At 44.9% G+C, this 19594-nt stretch overlaps 1 protein-coding gene across 2 annotated transcripts in view; it reads left to right on the top strand.

Annotated features, from left to right (window-relative positions):
• The window catches only part of Prkcb (protein kinase C beta), a 300272-nt gene extending 280883 nt beyond the window's left edge, over window positions 1-19389 (top strand). The window contains exon 17 of one of the 2 annotated variants that reach the window (XM_070004318.1): window positions 18706-19389. In XM_070004318.1, coding sequence (XP_069860419.1) covers window positions 18706-18858 — 153 coding nt within the window. In that variant the 3' untranslated portion in view covers window positions 18859-19389. Of the gene's footprint in view, window positions 1-12341 lie in introns of both variants that reach the window. The other variant, XM_070004319.1, reaches the window with a different exon arrangement.
• The last annotated feature ends 205 nt before the right edge of the window (window positions 19390-19594 follow it).

The raw sequence follows: 19594 nt of genomic DNA, 5'->3' as shown, positions 1-19594 counted from the left end.
CTCCTGAGCCCACCCAGACCTGATCTGCAGACTCCCTCCCTCCTCCATCCTCCCTTCCATCCTAGCTTGGATGTCATGCCCTACCTCTGAGTGTCAACAGACCCTCATTGTTTCTACACACATGTGACCCCATTCCTATCCTCATTACCCAAAGCCTCAGCATTTCCAGGCACCTGCTTATTATCAGGAAAGGCCTGAGAGTCTTGCAAGCTAAAGGTATAACCTCTGGCAGGCACTGGTGGCTCATGCCTGTAATCCTAGCTACTGAGGAAGCAGAGATCCAGAGAATCATGGTTTGAAGCCAGCCCTGGTAGGAAAAAATCTGTGAAATTCTTTATTTCCAACTAACTAGCAAAAATCCTAATGTGGAGGTGTGGCTCAAATGGTAGAGCACCAGCCTTGAACCAGCCAAGTGGCAGTGAGAGGCTATGAGTTCAAATCTAGTACAAGCACACACACACACACACACACACACACACACACACACACACACACGCCCCTTGTCCCATTCTACTTCTGTACCATTTTCAAAATAAGACATAGGTTCTCTGTGGTAGTCTGTGGTTGCTCATATTCTGCAAGAATCTACACATCCAGTGCTTCATAGGCACGCATAGGTTGTGGTTTCTTGGCAATTGTGCCATCTTGAAAGCATTGTTTATGTAGCTGAGGCCAGAACTTTGAGTCCGGCTTTAATGAGCTGTGAGACTGCTGGCGTGTTGTCTCCACACCCAAGTGCCCTTTATAGCCTGTGAAGGAATGTCTCTGTGCGTCTGAACGTGGTGGGTTTGATGTGTTGACATTTCTGAATTGAAGCCAGAAAGTGTAACCTTTGTAGTTTTGCTATTCACCCTCTGAATTCGAGGCTTAAGAAAGGGCTCTAACTTTGTCTCCGGTTGATTTAGCTAAGCATCGAATTTAACCTGCACCAGAGGGCCAAATACTCAAGAGAACAATATGTGTTTGAAAGTTGTGATTTCAAATTAATTCTCATCAAGCCAGTGCTATCCAAACATACTGGAATTAAAAAAAAAAAGATGGTGAGAGCCCGTCTGTGTCAGGCAGCCTTGAGCTGCGTGGCTTAGCTGTGGCGATCAAGGTATTGCAGATAAAGGAATAAAGCTTAGAGAGATACAGGCATTTGCTCCATGGTGGGGGATCCTGGACTTGAACTCTGATCCCTGCATTTAAGTCCTTGGAAAGATGAACAGATCAACAGGGAGGCCCTGGTAAAGTCTGGGGTGATGCTGAGGTGTGTGGAGGCCTGGGGGCGAGGGGAGGGAAGGAGGAAGAGAACTAGAGTCACACCGTTCAGTGGCATTTATTATGTAATAGGAAGGGACTTGAGGAGTCTCTCGATTCAAATGATTTAAAATGTATTCAGAAACGTTGCAACAAACAAGTGGCATGTTCACACCTTGTACAGCTCACTGGCAGGATTTTGTTTTTAAAGATGCAAATCTTACCGGTTCCTGGAGGCTTAGAATCAGAGATTGACAAAGGCAGCAGGTGTTGGCCACCTTAAGAGGCAGGGAAGGAAAGCAAGGGAAAGGGGCTCCATGGGGGGGGACACTCCCCCTCCCGTTTCAGTGGCTTGTGGTGGTGGGGTTGGGGTGGGGGTGAATATCTAGGCTGTGGAGTTTGCAGATCTCTTAATGCAAGCATTAGGGTGAACTCATCTATTGACTGACAAACAGTCCAGAATCACGTTGGATCTGCTTCCTGAGCACTGTCCATCTGTTTCTCTCTCTTTCTGCCTGCCCACCCCAATAGAGAGCCCATTTGTACCACAGTGGAATCAGGCTCCCTTCGGAGGGTTGAACCGGGAAGATACCTGGCTGAGGTGAAGTTCCTAAGTCACCTACCAGGTGCATGACTTTGAGCTGTCCCCCAGTGGTAGAGAAGAAGCTCCCATTCTGAAAGAGAGTATGAAACTGTCAGGCAGAGTCTGGCCATAGCCAGGGAAACACAATAGAAGGTGGTAGTGCATGCCTGTAGTCTCCACTGGGTGGAAGGCAGATAAATGTAAAGGATCCAGAAGTCCTAGGCCAACCCTGAGCAAAAGTACAAGACCCTTCCTGAAAGATAAACAGGAGCAAAAAGGGCTGGGCCGGGGCAGGGGCAGGGGGGGGGGGGGATGGGGGGAGGTGGAGGGAGCATCTGCCTAGCAAGTATAAGCCTCAGTACTGCTAAAAGAAAAGCAGGAAGGCAGGGGGAGAGGGGAGAACTCAAATCCTTCATTCTAAAGATGAACTAACAGATACCTAGAGGCTTCAAGGCAAGAAAACTTGGCTCTCATTACTAGTGAAGGAATTTATTAATAACACTATTTAATAACCATAACACAGAACCATCCAGGCCTGCTCTAGCAAATTATTTTCTTGTACAGTAGCGATCTGCTTTACTGATCTAATGTCATGAGATAGGAACTACTATTACTTCCCCTGTATATGCAAGGAAATAGGCTCAGAGAAGCTAAGGCATTTGCTGATGGTTACCCAGCTAGTTAAGTCCAAGTGCTAATCTAGTAGAAGGTCCTGTGTCTGCTCCTGAGCCTCACTTTTTACAGTTGCACCACTTCCTCATGGGATACTCAAAGTTTCCATCCTTCAATGGATGAATCCCCTGACTAGATCAGAACCCAGTCATCCGATCTTCACCGTCTGCTGGACGTGTCCCAGCCTTCAGTGTCCCCCCATCCAGTTGAGTTGACGTATGGACATTAACCATCACACACATGTGGCAGCAAACAGCTTGCATTCTGTTATCTCAGAAACTTCTCCCTTGAAGAAAAGCTTCCCTTTTCCTAAAATTCCTAGCAGCCTGGGATTTGATATTATTGGAAGATACTGGATCCGAGGGTCATCTTTAATTCCTTGTCACCGGGGAAATTAGAAATTAGACTATGTTGATTGGCTGGGTCTGCATCAGCTGACTCCACCCCCCCCCGCCCCAAGCCAATGGACTTCCTCTCTATCTATTTCCTCCAGTCCTGCGGATGGTGATGCAGACAGCAGCCATCCACTCTGGAGACTTCCTGACCATCTTAGTGCACTGAGGTCACGATAGGACAGGTGACACATAACTCAAATGCAAACACTATGTCACCTTATATGAGGGACCAGAGGATCCCACAACTTTGGTGTTTGAAGAGCCAAAAGCTACTGGGGCCCAATTCCCTGTGGACACTGAGGGACAACTGTGTATGTAGAGACTACATCTGGAGCCCCGCCCTTCTTTTTAAAGTCCCTTTCTTCCTATTTGGATGCTATTTCGTTTGCTGATTTTCCTCATGTGTTCCCAGCCACTCCTGGTTAAAAATAAATAAGTAAGTAGAAGTTTCTACTCTGCAATGATTGCAAGGCAAGTAGAACTTGCCAACTCAAGACCTACCCATGACTCGGAAAGAGAAAGAGTAACGTTTGTGCAATTTGCTACCACCTAGGTTTGCACTCCGGGCTTCGTGCTTAGGGCTGGCGCTCTACACTTGAGCCATGCCTCCAGCCCAGCTTTGTGTTGGTTAATTAGAGACGGGATCTTGCAGATTTTTCTGCCCTGGATGGCTTCAAACAGCCATCCTCCAGATCTCAGCCTCCTGAGTAGTTTAGAATTACAGGTGTGAGCCACCTGCACCCAAATAGAATATGAAAGGCAGCAACCCAGAGATAGGGTATGTATCCACTCAAAATGTCTTTCCACAGGAGTGATGCTTGGTGGAGCTGGGAATGGAGCCCTTTTGTCCCTGGTCATCTTTCTTTCTGACCTCTCTACCTTGTGCCTTCTCTATACTGTGCTGGGCATGGTGACCAGGTTTTGGTTTCATATTTAAGTGGCAGATAGTCAGTCTTCCTATGGCTGGAATGGAAATGTTCTAGGTAGGCTGGGTGTGGCTGGGCCAATGGGACCGTCTCTAACCAGAGCTCAGCCATGCCCAGCAGACTCAGCCAGTGGACAGGACTGGGTCAGTCAGCCCCAGTGGTAGCCACCCATGAATGCTTTTTTGTTCATTATACCTGCCCCAGGGCTTGAACTCAGAGCCTGGGCACACTGTCCCTTAGCTTTTTCACTCAGGGCTAGTGCTCTACCACCTGAGCCACAGTGCCACTTCCAGTGTTCTGGTGGTTAATTGGTGATAAGAGACTCGTGGGCTTTCCTGCCTGGGCTGACTTTGAACTGAGATCCTCAGACCTCAGTCTCCTGAGTAGCTAGGATTATAGATGTGAGCCTCCAGGGCTCCAGCTTGAAATGCATTTTTTAAACTTTATTTGAATTTTTTTTTGGTTACCATTTCTTTTCTACTTAACCAGACATCTCTTTCATCTCTCAGGATTAAAAGAAAAAAATCAATTACTAAGATTTTAAAGAATTAAAGGCACAAAGGCGTGTTGATGGCAGGGCCCAACTCCGTTATTCTCCGAGGTATGATAGAAATTCCAGTTCACCGTCAAGCTTCAAAACAACACAAATGTCTGCAATTTTTTCCTTTAATGAAATAACACGACCTCCATATTTATCTAAGCTTGTTTCAGCTTTGTTTGAAGCTGGTAACTAAACACACGTAACAAGATTGGCGGCAGACTTTCGTAAGAAGTCTGTGAATAATGAACCAATTGTTAACAGGCATCAAAGGATAATAAGGTCACTAATGGTGAAGTCTTAGAGTTAGAATCTGGAATATTCTTCCATCCCTGCCCCCACTGCAAGGCAGGCCAGTCATCTTATAGTAACAGGAAGTTTGAGCTTAGGGAATTTAGCTAAACTTGCTTGAAGGTTGTAGAGCGGGCAGTGGATGTTTCTAGAATTGGTACACAGGCCCTCTCTGTTGTAAAGTCATGCCATAGGAGTAGATTACAAATGGCCACGCAGTGAGATGATGCAGCAGAAAGCCCAGGGGCTGGGGAATGGAACCCATCAGATTCTGGATCGTGGATCTCCTATTTTACCCTACCAGACCCAGAATAAGTTGTTAACTTTGCCATTGTTTGTTGAGAAGAGATAAGCTTTACTCCACCTATCCCACAGTTTTGTGGCACTCGCATCTTTAAAAAGATCGGCAAATAGACAGAATAATTACCGTTTGAGCGTGAGTTTATTTAAAGCTAGCCGTGTAGGTTTAGAGTGAATGGTGAAGATTAGATAAGAAAAACATTTAGAGTGCACCTCAGCTAGTTTGTTTTTTAAAAAGAAAGAAAAAAGTAACTATTGCTTGTCTGTTCAAAGAATACAAAGCAAAGCTGGGTGCCAGTGGCTCACACCTGTAACCCTAGCTACTCAGCATCACAGTTCAAGGACAGCCTAGACAGGAAACTGTGAGATTCTTATCTCCAATGAACCATCATTAAGCTGGAAGTGGCACTGTGCCTCAAGTGGTAGCTGCTAGCCTTCACACAAAAAGCTCAGGGATAATATCCAAGCCCTGAGTTCAAGCTCCCAGACAGTCACATGCGCGCGCACACGCGTGCACACACACACACACACACACACACACACACACGTGCACACGCACACACAAACCCCAGAATATGAAGCATTCATCCATCTCTTCTACTCATTCAGAACACTGACCCTGAGGCTAACAGTGAAGAAGAGATCAAGGTGGTAGAATTGCAAGGGATTTTCTTTTCCTTTTGCTTTTTGTGCCAATACTGGGACTTGAACTTGGGGCTTCTTGTTTAGCTCTTTTGCTCAAAGCTGCTGCTCTACCGCTTGAGTCACACCTCCTCTTCTGACAACATTCTAATTCATTGGAGATGAGAGTCTCAAGGACTTTTTTCTAACCATTATGTTCAAATCTCAACCTTCTGAATCGCTAGGATTAAAACACGATCTCAATTATTTATTTTTCTTGGGGTTCTTTTAATAACTTGTTTACTTGCAAAACAAAGAGAGGACTGACAGTAGAGGTCAGCCTCTTATCACAACTGGGACCAAATCATAGATGCTGAATTCCTGTAAACCTGCTATACAACCATGAGGCATGGAGCCATTGGGGGAATGAAAGGAGACAATACTTATAAAGTACTTACCATAGCTCTTGGCCCTTAATTAACCCTCAAACTACTCATCGTGTGTGCATTTGATAATATCAAGTGCTTGTACTGAGACCTGGGGATGTAGAGGTGAGCAAAACAATGTGCTTTTGCTCTCCAGGGGTTTACAGTCTACTACAGACCCCAATGAACAGCTAAGCAAAAAATGAGTGTGGAATTACAGGTTGAGATAAGGTAGATACCTTGGTTTTGTGACAGTATGGCCAGAATGCCTTGGTAGGAAATAACAGGAGAGAAGAATGCACGTTCTACCTCATTTGGAGACAAAGAATCTTCAACATGCTTGTTGGGCCTAGCTGCATACTGGCTCCTGGTAATAAGAGGATGCTGTCCTTATGGTTCAGCTTCTCTGAGGAGAGGACATTTGAATGGAGATCTGGAAGAAAACAAGACAGCATGTACTGTTTTATAAATGAAAATTAAGAAAAACAAAAACCAACCTTGTTGTCAAACACAAATGACCTCTCTGTTGCTGACTCCCTCCTTAGTAGACTTAAGAGATAAAACAGCTTCAATTTCGGAGGCTTCATTATTAGCAGGAAAAAAAGGGGGGGGACTTTTGTTCTTTCTCTAGTCTGCCAAAAGCCAAGACCATGCTCAGTGGTGTCTGACTCTTTACTTGCAAGAAACATGGTCATCACTTACAAATGACTTTTTAAAAAATGATCCAATATGTGCACATCCATGTTTGGCTGGCTGATTCTCTTTGAGTCTCTCTGTCCTATGTTCTGCTCTAGAGAAATGCAAGGCATACAAACGACCTTGAATTTCATTAAATGTGCTTACTTTTCTTTTAAAATGGTGGAAAAGATTCTTTGTCTTTTTGCAGAGATATGTGGCTTCAATGTATTTTCATGGTGGCCCTCTAGGCTCATTGGAAGAGGTCCTAGGGTATCCATGGTGGCAGGGCAGTCGCCAGCTCCTCTGAGCCATTGACCTTGAGCTATCAAAATCCTGTTATCAATGGACAGCCCTAGATGGGCCTTTATCTCCTTCCCAGCATCCTGCCTTGTCTCTGCTCTCTAGTTCTTCCCCAGTCTTTCTCCATCTCTCCTCTGAGAAGCAATCTGTTTTCCCCAGGTCTTTCTGAGTCCCTTTTCCCCAACTTAGATGTCACTTCCTGTACAGAGTCTCCCTAGGTCCCTTAATCTAGATGTCACTTCCTGTAGAGTCTCCCTGGTCCCCTTACTTAGATGTCATTTCCTATACAGAGTCTCCTTGGTCCTCTAATTTAGATGTCACTTCCTGTGCGATCCTCACCCTGTGCTCATTGGCCTCTGTATGCATCTGTCTCTTTTTCTAGACCAGAAGGACAGCAATCCTCTTATTTCCAGGAGCCAGTCTGCCGCTAGCCCCAAGAAGCATGTTGAGGATTCAACTGATTAGCCTTCCCCATCACGCCTGCACACCTGAATTGGTGCTAGGGAGATCTTTTCTAGAGTTATTATCCAAGAGAAAGCCTGGTGAATAGCAATATTGCTGGTCTTAATAATTTAGCTTATATTTCCAGTTTCTTCTTTTCACTTCTGTTTTCCCCTTCCTTTCTGCTATGTTAATAGCTCTTTCATTAAAGAAAAACATTTAGAGATTCTTTTCTTATTATAAAATAATAGTAACAATTCTTTTTACTTTTTATTTTTTACATTTGTACTGGGGCTTGAACTCAGGATCTGGGCACTGTCCTTTGTTTGTTTGTTTTTTTGCCCAAGGCTGATGCTCTACCACTTGAACTACACCTCCAATTCTGCCTTTTTGCTAACTGGAGATAAAAGTCTCATAGACTTTTCCACTCAAGCTGGGTTTGAACTGTGATCCTCAGATCTCAGCCTCCTGAATAGCTAGGATGACAGATGTGAGCTGCTAGTTCCAGGCTTAGCAATTCCTGATATTTCAGATTTCAAAGATAAGATCAAACATCCAAGGTAAAGAAGGAAGTTTAAAGAAAACCTATACCTTCCCTAGCCACCCACAGCGTTCATAAGTATTTGAATATCTAATGCCCACTTTTCTATATAATTTATAGAATAGGAACATATTATAGATACTAGTCATGATTATATATAACTATGCTATTTGATATTTTCTACATCTTTTAATTTTTCAGTTTTACTTGGTAATGTATCAAATAGATATATCATTACTTAACTGTTCTCCTTTTTGGTTGATGGATGATTCCAATTCTCTCTGTCTCTCTGTCTCTGTCTCTCTCTGTGTGTCTGTCTCTCTCTCTCTCTCTCTCTCTCTCTGTCTCTCTCTCTCTCCCCTCTGATGAGCTTCCTGTATCCTGATGGACATATTCAGGCATGCAGAGAAGGGATCAGAAAGGATGGACAGGAGACAGTGGGATTGGGGAACAAGTGGGAGGCATGTGTTCTTGGCAGAAGAGAAGGCTGACAGTTGCAGCTTGAACTAGGAACCGGAAGTACTTCCTGCCAGCTGGAAGGTGTACTCTCCATCACTGGGCAGTGATGGAGATGACCAGAGCCAAGTCCTAAAGAGTCCTAGAAGCCACTTTTCAGAGTGTGGGCTGTGGGCAAGGGAGAGCCAGTGAAGGTTAGAAGCAGGGCAATGTCATCCAGTGGTCTCTGTTTTATCTGTGGGTTTCCCTGCCCACTGTATCAATTACCTGTTGTTCATAACCCTGGTCCAAAAATAGCAGATGGAAAGTCCCAGAAAGAAATACTTCAGAGCTGGGCACCAGTGGCTCAAGCCTGTAATCCTAGCTATTCAGGAGGCTGAGATCTGAGGACTATAGTTCAGAGACAGGCTGGGCAGGAAAGTATGTAAGACTCTTATCTCCAAGTAATCACCAACAAAAGCTGCACGTGGAGCTCTAGTGATAGAGCCTTGAACAAAAATGCTCAGGGATAGTGCCCTGCCCTGAGTTCAAATCTTAGGACTGGCACCAAAAAAAAAGAAAAGAAAAATAACAATTCAGAAATTCTAAATCACTTTGGAAACAGTATTCTGTTTTATCATTACTTATTATTGTCAGTCTCTTGCTGGGCCTAAATTATGAATTACATCTTATAAACGTATACTTTTTTAGTATGCATATATAGAAACAAAAAAAACCCATAGTATATATAGGAGTTAGTATTTGCCCTGGTTTCATTGGGGCTTGGATTATATTCCTCAATAGTGAGGATGATATATGCCAGCTCCAAGAATGGATTTATACATTCATTTATTCATTTATTTTGTTTTATTTACTTATTTAGCTGGCAGCAGGGTTTTATCTCAGTGCCTTGTACCTACCTGTTTGCTCATGGATGGTGCTGTACCACTTAAGTCACACCTCTTGCTTAGCTTTTGGCTGGTCAATTGGAGATGGTATCTTGGAGACTTTTCTGCCCCCAAAGTCCTCAAACAGCCATTCTACAGATCTCACCCTCCTGAGATCTGTTAAGGTCTGTTAACTATCTATCTGTTAAGATAGTTAAGATTAAAGGCATGAACCACTGGTGTCTGTCCTGGCATGTTTTTTGTTTGTTTGTATTTTAACCTCCCTGTGGCTGGAGTCAGCTAGAAAACTCCACATTTGTTTATTTGTTACTGTGTGTTTTTGTGTTGTTGGGGACTCACACGTTCCAAGCCCACATCCCACCTCTGAGCTACACCTCAGCCCCAGAGCTGTTAATAACACAACAACACAGAAAATAAAAGGAAAAGAAGGAGAATAGAGCTCACAGGTTAGTTTTTTTTTTTTTTTTCTGTCTAGGCTCTTGGATTTAGGAGAGCAGTTCCACAAGCAAACTCTTAATTTCCTCTTTCTCCAGCCTTGGGGAGGTGACTTTGGTTTAAGTACCCTTGATTTCTGGCCCCACCCCTCTTCCAGAGGCCCCCATTGGTGGTTCCCATTAGAAGGGGGTTTGAATTTTCTTTCAGTAGCTAGATGAGGCTGATGTGTTCACCCAAGATGGTCGGATATGGTGCACACTGAGTGTGTAAATCAGCTCCTAAGCCACCAGGCTGTCCTGACAGGACACAGCAGATGAGCTCAGGATAGATACCCGCTGAACTTCCCAGAGCTGGCATCTCCATGTAGGGAGCAGCTTCTGAAACTAATGGACAATGGCAGCTCCATTTGAAAAACAATGAAACACTTGACAGAGTCTGTGATCTGCCAGCCAGGCAAAGCTGCTCATTAGCAGAGAACCCATGCCCTTGTGCCCCCTACCATCTTGCCTCCTCCCAGCTCTGTCCTCTTGGCTCCCCACTTCCTACCACAACCAGGTCCCAATCTTACTCTGATGGATCACCGCACCTGTCTCTCACCAGACATCTGGGTGTCCTCAGTTTCCTGTTCTTCTTCCCTCCTTCCCGCCCCCCCATCTCAGCTGTAGGATGGCGGCCCTACCTATGTCTTTGGCTCCAGCCAGTCCCTCAATGTCTGGGGCCTGTCTCCTCCCTTCCTCTCAGCCCCCACATCTGGCCCATCAACAAATGTGGCTAACTCTACATGCAAAATATACCCCAATTCCAAGCAAATCTTTAAAAAAAAAAACTTTATTGTCTAAGTAGTTGTATAAAGGAGTTGCCATTCACCAAAGCAGTTTATGATCAATGTTACCCTTTCAACATTCTCACCCACACTTTCCCCCTTTCCTCACTTTTCTTAATTTTAGGTTATGTATTGAGGGTTTTTATTTTGCCATTTAACAAAGCAATTTATGTGTGCAATGCACCTTGATCTGTGTCATCACTAAAAAAATCTTCACCACCATTCATCCCTTCCCTTATATTTCTCAATTCTGTGGTATATACAACGAACTCTTGCCTGCATTCTCTGCCCCCACCCCACTTCCCTGCTTCATTCTTCTACCCCTCCCCCCTTTGCTCCAACCCTCTCCTCTTGCAAGTACCCATTCCCTGCTACATATTTTATTGGGCTTTGACTTAGTCTCTTTAAAAGAATTACACAGCCGAGAACCAGTGGCTCATGCCTGTAATCCTAGCTACTCAGGAGGCTGAGATCTGAGGGTCATGGTTCAAAGCCAGCCCAGGTAAGGAAAGTCCGTGAGACTCTTATCTCCAGTGGACCACTCAGAAAACCAGAAGTGGCTCTGTGGCTCAAGTGGTAGAGTGCTCACCTTGAGCTGAAGAACTGAAGGACAGCACCCAGGCCCAGAGCTCAAACCCCACAGCCAACAAAAAATAAAGAGAAAGAAAAGAAAGAAAAAGAAAATGGGAATGATAGTTCCTCACTTCGTAGGGTCTCCAGGAGGATTCAAGAGCATCTTGCAAGTAAATGGCTTTGTCAGGTGCCTGGATATAGCAAATGCACAGAGGACTAGCTGTCCTTACTACGGTGGTGGGTGCCTCTGTTGTGTCACTGGGCTGTTGCTAGCACCCATAGGTGCTTTTGTGCAAATGACTTCCCTCTTTAGTGATGTGTTAGATGATGGGAAATCAGCATGCAGTGCGTGTACACCTGCATGCCAACACATGGGTAAGAACTCTGCTTCTGAGCGGTGCCTTTTCAAGTGGAGGGACCAGCGGAATGGGTGACAGAGGGCTGTGGTCTCCTCTCCCCAGCCTAATGGCCTCACCAAGGTTCTGGTTGTCACTTCCTTCTGTGCTGTTTTGTCCTACTTGGAGAAAAGATGACTGAGTTCCTCTCCTTGTAACTGAGGGCCAATGACCGGGTTGAGCAGGGTCTGTGGTGCCCAGGGGCAGCCGGCACCATGCCCAATCTCAGGGTTGAGATCTGCCTCTACTGACAGGAGTTTGAGCTGAAACACCTATTGTTCCTGACCGAGAGTCAAAGGATGGCACTGTCAGGAATCTGCTCCAAATAAATATTGGGATCTCCCAGGTGATGTATATAAATGGGTCATCAGTTTACATCTTACACCACAGGAAGCATTTCAGGTACCTTAATCCTACGTTTTCCAACAGATGAGCTCGGCTGACTCTTTGAGATGGGGTAGTGGGGGCAGGAGGGGGGAGGGGGGACATGCCACGTGTCATGAGCCCCGTCATCTCATGCTTTGGCCATCCATTTCTGGAACCACCCAGAAGGAAACCAGAGCTGACTCATGAACCCAGGAAAGCTCTGGGAAGTCAGGGTCATGGACCGGAAGTCATGAGATTTTGGCATTTTCTGTTGCTCTCATTTCGAATCACTGCAACAATCTCGCTGCGTTTCTGAAAGGGAAGGGATTGGAGAAAAAGCCACACCCAGTTTTATTTGGTTCTGTTTTGTTTGGATTTGGGTTTTGTTTTGGGGTTTTCTTTTTCTTTTTTTTTTTTCCACCCACCACAAGCTCTTTTCTTCCCCTTTCATAGTGTGGGCGAAATGCTGAAAACTTCGACCGGTTTTTCACCCGCCATCCACCCGTCCTAACACCTCCTGACCAGGAAGTCATCAGGAATATTGACCAATCAGAATTCGAAGGATTTTCCTTTGTTAACTCTGAATTTTTAAAACCTGAAGTCAAGAGCTAAGTAGATGTATAGACCTCCGTCCTTCATTTCCTGTCATGCAAGCTCAACTGGCTATTGTGGTGACCTTTATTTTGTTTCTGTTTGTTCGTTTTATTTCGTTTTGTTGGTTTCATTACCAGATCACATCCATATTTTGTTTTCTGATGAGACCAGAGTGACCAATGTTTCAGAACCCAAATGTCTTTCAGGTAGTTTGGAGCATCTCTACGAGATGGAATTATGCAAATGGCCAGTAGAAAATGTCAGCTGCATAATCGAGGACCACCCTCCCCCTCCCCCAGCATGTCAGCTCTGCGGACCCAGTGGGAAGAGGAAAATGCTTGCTTTCCCTCCCTCATGTCTGCACTGCCCTCCTCACCCCTACCATCCCATCCAGATCCATCCTTACAGGATAAGAGCGATGAATCGGATGCTTTCAGTACCCTTCTGCTTCTAAGCTTGGAGTTTGGGCTGGGTCCAAGTCTATGGTTCTTTGCCCTGAAGGGAATTCCTCCACACTGTCTGTTCTGGAGCTTTGAAAAGAACATGCTAAAAATATTTTTTCCCCTTCTTTTTCAACTCGAACTGACAAAGCTTATCTAAGTCCTTCGAAAAAAATTCAAGAGGGTGCTTTCTGGACAGTTCCAAATTAAAAGCGCTATCATGGGTCAAAGAAAAAAAAAACAGCTTGGGCATACATTCCATGCTATTATTCCTGATAATTTATGACCCTGATCTCCTTGTCCCTAAACTACAGGGAAAGGGCATTTGGTACTCTTCCTCTGAAGCAAACTGGTCACTCTAGCAAGGTCCTAACGGGCTATTGTTTTACATTGACTCATTTCAAACTTTATTTGCTTTGGGATTATTCTTTTTGTTGTTGTTCAAATGCCAAAAAAAAAAAAAAGTTACTCGGTTTGTTACACATGCTTAAAAAAATCAATGTCCAAATGTTATTAACCACAGTAACCTGCTTTGATTCCCTCTCCCCTTCCCCCCACCCCCAAGAAGATGGCCGTAGGGGCCAGCACACTCAGGCTGCGGGAAAGGGGGCTTTCTCTAGGTCTCATGCTGGCTTTGCAGAGCTCATTAAATCCTTCCAAGACTGACAGAATTTCTTGAAGCAAAGGCAATCATGTTTCTTCACTTTGATGTTGTTTTTGAAGATGTTTGTAGAAATGTTTATTTGTATTTGGATATCTATTATGTGCCCTTTTTCTTCTAGCATCAAGCTACAATAATAATAATAATAATAATAATAATAATAATAATAATAATAATAATAATATAACAGAAAAAAAGAAGAAATATTATTTCAAGGAAAACTACTGTGGACCCAAACTACAAAGTAGGGCCTGAAGAAGGAACTCAGGAGAAAGAAAAGAAATCCAGAACTTAAATGGAATCCTGTTACGCAGCCAGTTAGAGAACACTTGCTAAGACCCATGTAGGGACTCTTGGTGACTTGAAATGGGTGGAATAGGTCCCCTGGCCAGAGCTCAAAGCCTATAGTTCTGTGAGATTCAACTTTAGAGGCCTTAGAGGTTCCTGGCTGGGGCTCTCATTCTTCTCATCAAATCACCACTCTCCCCTCAGCTTGGATGAAATATTCTTTTTAGCAAGAAGCTCTGTGATTGCCCAGAAGCCCAAGGAAATCCCTTAGGGTGGAAGAGAATTAACTCATTTCCATCTGAGTGCATGGGGAGGTGGGGGGGGGGGACTACCACTCCCTGCTATTTGCAAGAGGCTCTAAAGGGAATTCTTACCACAGGTCAAGAGATTTCCAGAAGCTTCTGGTTTCTGAGAAATCAGCAAGGGACCTTTCAGAACGTTACCACGTCCTTGATCGGGATGCTTCTCCTCCAGAAGAGAGACCACCGTGGGTTTCTGCTTAGACTGAATGGTTCACGGTTCATTCTTCTCTACCTTCTGCTGTCACCTCGCTTTGGGCTTGGGGGCTGTCACTCCCGCTGCCTTTGTGTTAGCAATCTGGACCTAATGTGAACGGAACCTGAAGTCCCAGCAGACAAGCCTTAGTCAGAGAAGGAAGGAAATGAGGGCAAGCCACTCCCACGGTAGGGGAAGGGGTGGGGTGTTGCAGGCATCTGGAGAAAGGAAAGAACCTACCCAAGATGGTGAGCTGGGATCAAAGCTCAGGTGTCCTGACCTCAGGTGGCAGGGCTGTGTCACCACACATGTATCTCTGAATCACGTTCACCATTAGGCAAGTCATTTGAGGCCTTTCAACAGGCCTTGGATATATGCTCAGGATCAACATTGGGTCAAGATGATCTGAAACAAAGTTAGAAAACAATGGAGAGTGGAAGGATGGATGGATTGATGGATAGGTAGATGATGATGATTATGAAGATAGATAGATAGATAGATAGATAGATAGATAGATAGATAGATAGATAGATAGATAGGTAGATAGATAGATAGATAGATGAAATATATTACACTCTACACTTCACAGATTCTTGCCATTATTATTCAAGTCCCAGAGTATGCAGAAGTAGATATTGAAGCCACAGTCTGTGGTCCTCTACCATCCCTCCTGAGAGCTGGTCAGGGAAGCCTACTATGGAAAGAAGGAAGGAATGAATCCTGGCTTAGACTATCCACGGTTCCATTTTTCTATCACCATTCCAGGGCAGAGGAAACTAGGAAGCAGAATTTCCAGCACGTAATCTCTGGGAAAATCCTTTGCAAAGGATAAATTTGTAGGAAGGCAAAAAAAATTATTTTTGCAATTAACCACTCATTCTCCCCCCACTTTTCATTCAACTAGCATTTCTTAAGCACCAACCAGGTGCCCGGCTAGGAGGCAAGGATGAAGTGGAGATAATAAGACTGCAATCCAGCCTCTGCCTGTCTCCCCTCACAAAGCTTGTTGGGATGGCACTCCCTCAACCAGTGCTTCTGTGCGTGAAGGGTTCTAGACATAACTGGTCTCTCCCAGCTAGTCTGGAATAGCTTCTTAGAAGGATAAAAACACAAAAACAAAACAAAACCCTGTCAAAAGACTTTGAGGCTCTTGGAGGAGGTATAGCAATATCCCGCTTGACCTGGATTTCAAGGATAACCATATACGTGATGGACAGGGAAGAAGAAAAGCTAGCCTTGGAAATAGGTGGGATCAGTCCCTTCTAGAAGCCCAAAGACATCCATCTCCATGCTTGAACAGACCATAGAATCCCCAAGATCTCAGCCAGAGGTCACCCAAATTACCTCTATATGAAGAAGGGGAACTGGCCTTACAGCTGGGGTCTGAGTCTTGAGTCTCACTCTGTGCAGTTATCGCTGCTGCTCAAGAGTTCTGAAGGCAGCAGAACCCCAGCGGGGCCTTTAGGGGAGACATCACCCCCTTCCAAAGTGATGCCCTTTTCCTGCTTCCCTCCTCCAGCTGGACACAGCCTGCTTCTACTCCATCTAAGCTAGGCTGAAATGTTCCAAAAGAATTTAAATTAGGAGTGAAGTGGGGAAAAAAAGACAACAACGAAATAAGAAATTGAGACAGAAATAAGATAAGAAAATGCAAAGAAATCTCAACAAAGGCCTTGCTGGCTATGGCTAACTGTCTGCCAAGAAATGATCCAAGAATACTTCTTTTGCCTTCTTATTGACCCTGCCATCTGTTACCAAAGGCCAGGACCATCTTCACAGAGGACAAACAGGAGACCAGTGGTGTCCAGAATCTTCCTTGGGCGAATGCTGCTGTGCTCACTGGCTTTCCCGAATACCGACCCCAAAGACATTATCACAGTGGACAGGACCATTCTCTCCCAAGGTGTAGGGTGAAATTCAGTGACATTTTTCCAGATCTTCTCATAGGACAGGGTCTACAGAGATAAATCCTATTGAGACCATGTGGGGCTGCCTGACACCCAAGCCATTGCCACCACTGAGAAGGACTCTGAAATCCCACAACTTCTGCAGCAAGCCTTCAGGTAGAGATGACAGGTGGGACCAGTGATACCACAGACCACCTAAATGGTTCTTGGTCCCAGACATAACCCTGGGGCACCCGCACCTTCAAAACGCCTCATACAGTGCATTCACACTGGGCTTCTAACTAGACAATGACCAGTGGAGAAACCCTTCAGACTGATAGTAAAACATTCCATTATTTTAATTCAGAGTAAGGTCCCTGGCTTGGGGACAAAGCTGAGACCCAAGCTGTAAAATCAGTTCCCTCTCCATATTGATTGATTGATTGACTCATTCATTGATTCATTCATTCATTCAACAAGGAATTGCAGTCTGCTCTGTGCCAGGTTCTATTCTCGGCACTAGAAAAACAACGGTTAAGAAATGGACAGGGACTCTGCTCTCCTGGAGAGAAACAATTCATAAAGCAGTAGGTGCAATGAAGAGCCACGCGCCTGATGGTTTGCGATTGTCATTCCAGTGACTCAGGAAACTGAGATGAGAGGATCAAAATTCAAAGTCAGCCCAGGCAGAAAAACCCCTGAGACTCTTATCTCCAACAAACCAGTACAATGCCACAAATTGAGGAGTGGCTCAAGTGGTAGAGCAATCAGTCTTGAGTAAAAAGGCCAAGCAAGAGCACATGGCCCTGAGTTCAAGCCCCATTACACACACACACACACACACACACACACACACACACACACACACACACACACACACACACACACACACACTTGTGGGATACAGAGAGGGATGCACAGTCCAGATTAAAGGAGTTTTTCCTGTGGATGTCTGAGTATGGGACTTCACACCACACAGCCTGGGTAGAATCATCCACATCTACCACAAGCTTCATCAGCATCTTCAGCCTATTCCTCTCTGGCCCTGCTCACCCAAGCATCCTCTTGGTGGCAGCTTTGTCCCCCTTTACCCCACAGACACCCCAGTAGGAAATGGGGAAACTCCAGACAGATATTATGCCTGATAGAAAAGAAGCCTTTGTGAGCCCAACAATGAGAAATCCTTATCAAGCTGCTAGGGATTTAACCTATGTATGGTTTTTGAAACCCCATGATATTGGACAAACTGAGTCAGCTAGCCCTCACTGCCCCAACCCTCTCTCCTCTGACCTAGCTCAGCCAGGCCTTCTGTCTGGTGCAAGTGAATCTCAGGCTCTACTCTTGATTGTTCTACAGTAGAACTGCCCTCAGCCAGAGGAGTTGGGATGAGCAAACGTAGCAGTGATGTGGTCAGGTACAAAAAAAAAAAAATCACCAACCCACTGTGCAATCTTGGGCAAGTCCCTTTACCTAACAGTGCTTCAGCCTTTTCAAAGAGCCAATAAGGAAAAGAATTTCGTCTATTACCTGCCCTCCAGGTAGATGAGGCATGGATGGGGGAAGAGGATGGGTTGACAAAGACCTTGGGGAGGTCAGGATATCACACAGAGCTGTTTGCCTTCCCTGGTGACACTTGCCTTGAGTCATAGTTACTAAAGTTAATGGCTGCTAGTCCACACACTAAAAGAAAATGGAAATAAGGAAGAAGGGATGGAGGGAAGGAGGGAAGAAGAAAGGGGAAAAAGGAAGGAAGGAATGAACAAATGAATGAACTAGGAGAATAGGACTATTTTTTAAGGCTTCCCTGGGAGACTTTAAGCTTTGGGTTTTGATTCTTGGAATGTGTTGACTAGCTACATCTTTGGGAGAACTTCTGGCTAGTTTGTGGCTGGGCTCATGAGCCGCCCTTCAAAGCCTAGTGAGTAAGAAGATCAATGGCAGAGATGGTCCAGCACTGTTCTGATTTCCCTGCCCTGCCATGCTGCCTTCTGGGAGCCAGAACAATCAACAGTTCTCCCTTGGCAAAGAAGGAGGCCTCCGGGCCTCTAGGAGGAGCTGTTGAGTGGTGTTTTTTTTCCCCTTCTTCCCCCCCCCCCCCCAAGGACATTCTAGCTAATCAGCTACTTCTCTGAAATTAGCATCCTAACTAGTTAGCAGGGCACTCCATCTCCAAGTCAAAACGTAACCAGGTGCCACCTTCTGGCCCTCCTTAAAGAAACTTGGTGAATTCTTCCCCCTTCCTTGAACATTCCCCCCATCAAGTTTTCCATCCCCGAATCCAACCCGTGATGTGAAAGGAAGCTAGCTCATGCAGCTGTTGAAAGACGGTCAAGCAGAAGGCTTTTGCTGACTCTGCTCCTAAGATGGCATCGGCCTTGCCATCACCGGCGTGGCTCAGTCCTCTCTTTCCCTCTTCTTATGCCGTGTTAATGTGTTTGCTTTCCATTTGGCAGAGAGACAGGCGAGACACCTCCAACTTCGACAAAGAGTTCACCAGGCAGCCTGTGGAGCTGACTCCCACTGATAAACTCTTCATCATGAACCTGGACCAAAATGAATTTGCTGGCTTTTCTTACACTAACCCAGAGTTTGTCATTAATGTGTAGGTGACTGCAAACTCCATTGCTGAGCCTGGGGGTGGGTGGGGGTTGGGGAAGACTGCAGGCCCGAGTGTATGTCTCAATTCTAGTCTTCCAGGATTCATGGTGCACATGCTGGCATTTCAATACATGGAGAGCTTGTCTTTAGAGGGCTTTTTCTTTGTACGTGTAGCTTGCTAGCTGTTTTCTACATTTGAAAAAAAAATGTTTAGTTTAGAATTAAGCGCATTATCTGATGATAGAGGTCCATTTTCCCCCCAGACTGCCAGAAACTCATCAAATGAGCAGACAATATCAAAAGTACTGTGTCTGATACCAAACTGCTTCAGTATTTGTAATTTTTCAAGTCAAGCTGATGTTCCTGGTCAAAGTTTTTACATTTATTCTCTAATACCTTCTTTGAATGCTAAACCAAGCATGATTGGTATTTTTAAAAGTTGTGAGTAAGCATTGCAGTTACTGTGAACTATTGTCTCTTGGAGGAACTTCTTTTTTTGTTTAAAATTGTTATGATTAAACTGAATTAATATATGCAAACTCTCTTGTTCCCATGTCTGGTTTTTTTTTTTATTTGTTTGGTTTTGTTTTATGACAATCCTGGGGCTTGAACTCAGGGCCCGGACACTGTCCTAGAGCTTTTGTGTGTAAGGCTAACACTTTACCACTTGAGCTATACCCCTACTGTTTAGCTTTTTAGTGATTCATTGGAGATAAGAGACACAGACTTGCCTGCCTGGTCTGT

Source organism: Dipodomys merriami, unplaced genomic scaffold (assembly GCF_024711535.1).
Source record: "Dipodomys merriami isolate MVZ:Mamm:240054 unplaced genomic scaffold, mDipMer1.0.p SCAF_62, whole genome shotgun sequence".
Lineage (NCBI taxonomy): Eukaryota > Metazoa > Chordata > Mammalia > Rodentia > Heteromyidae > Dipodomys > Dipodomys merriami.
Note: the sequence above shows the minus strand (reverse complement) of the source record. Positions and strands in the feature narration are given on the sequence as shown.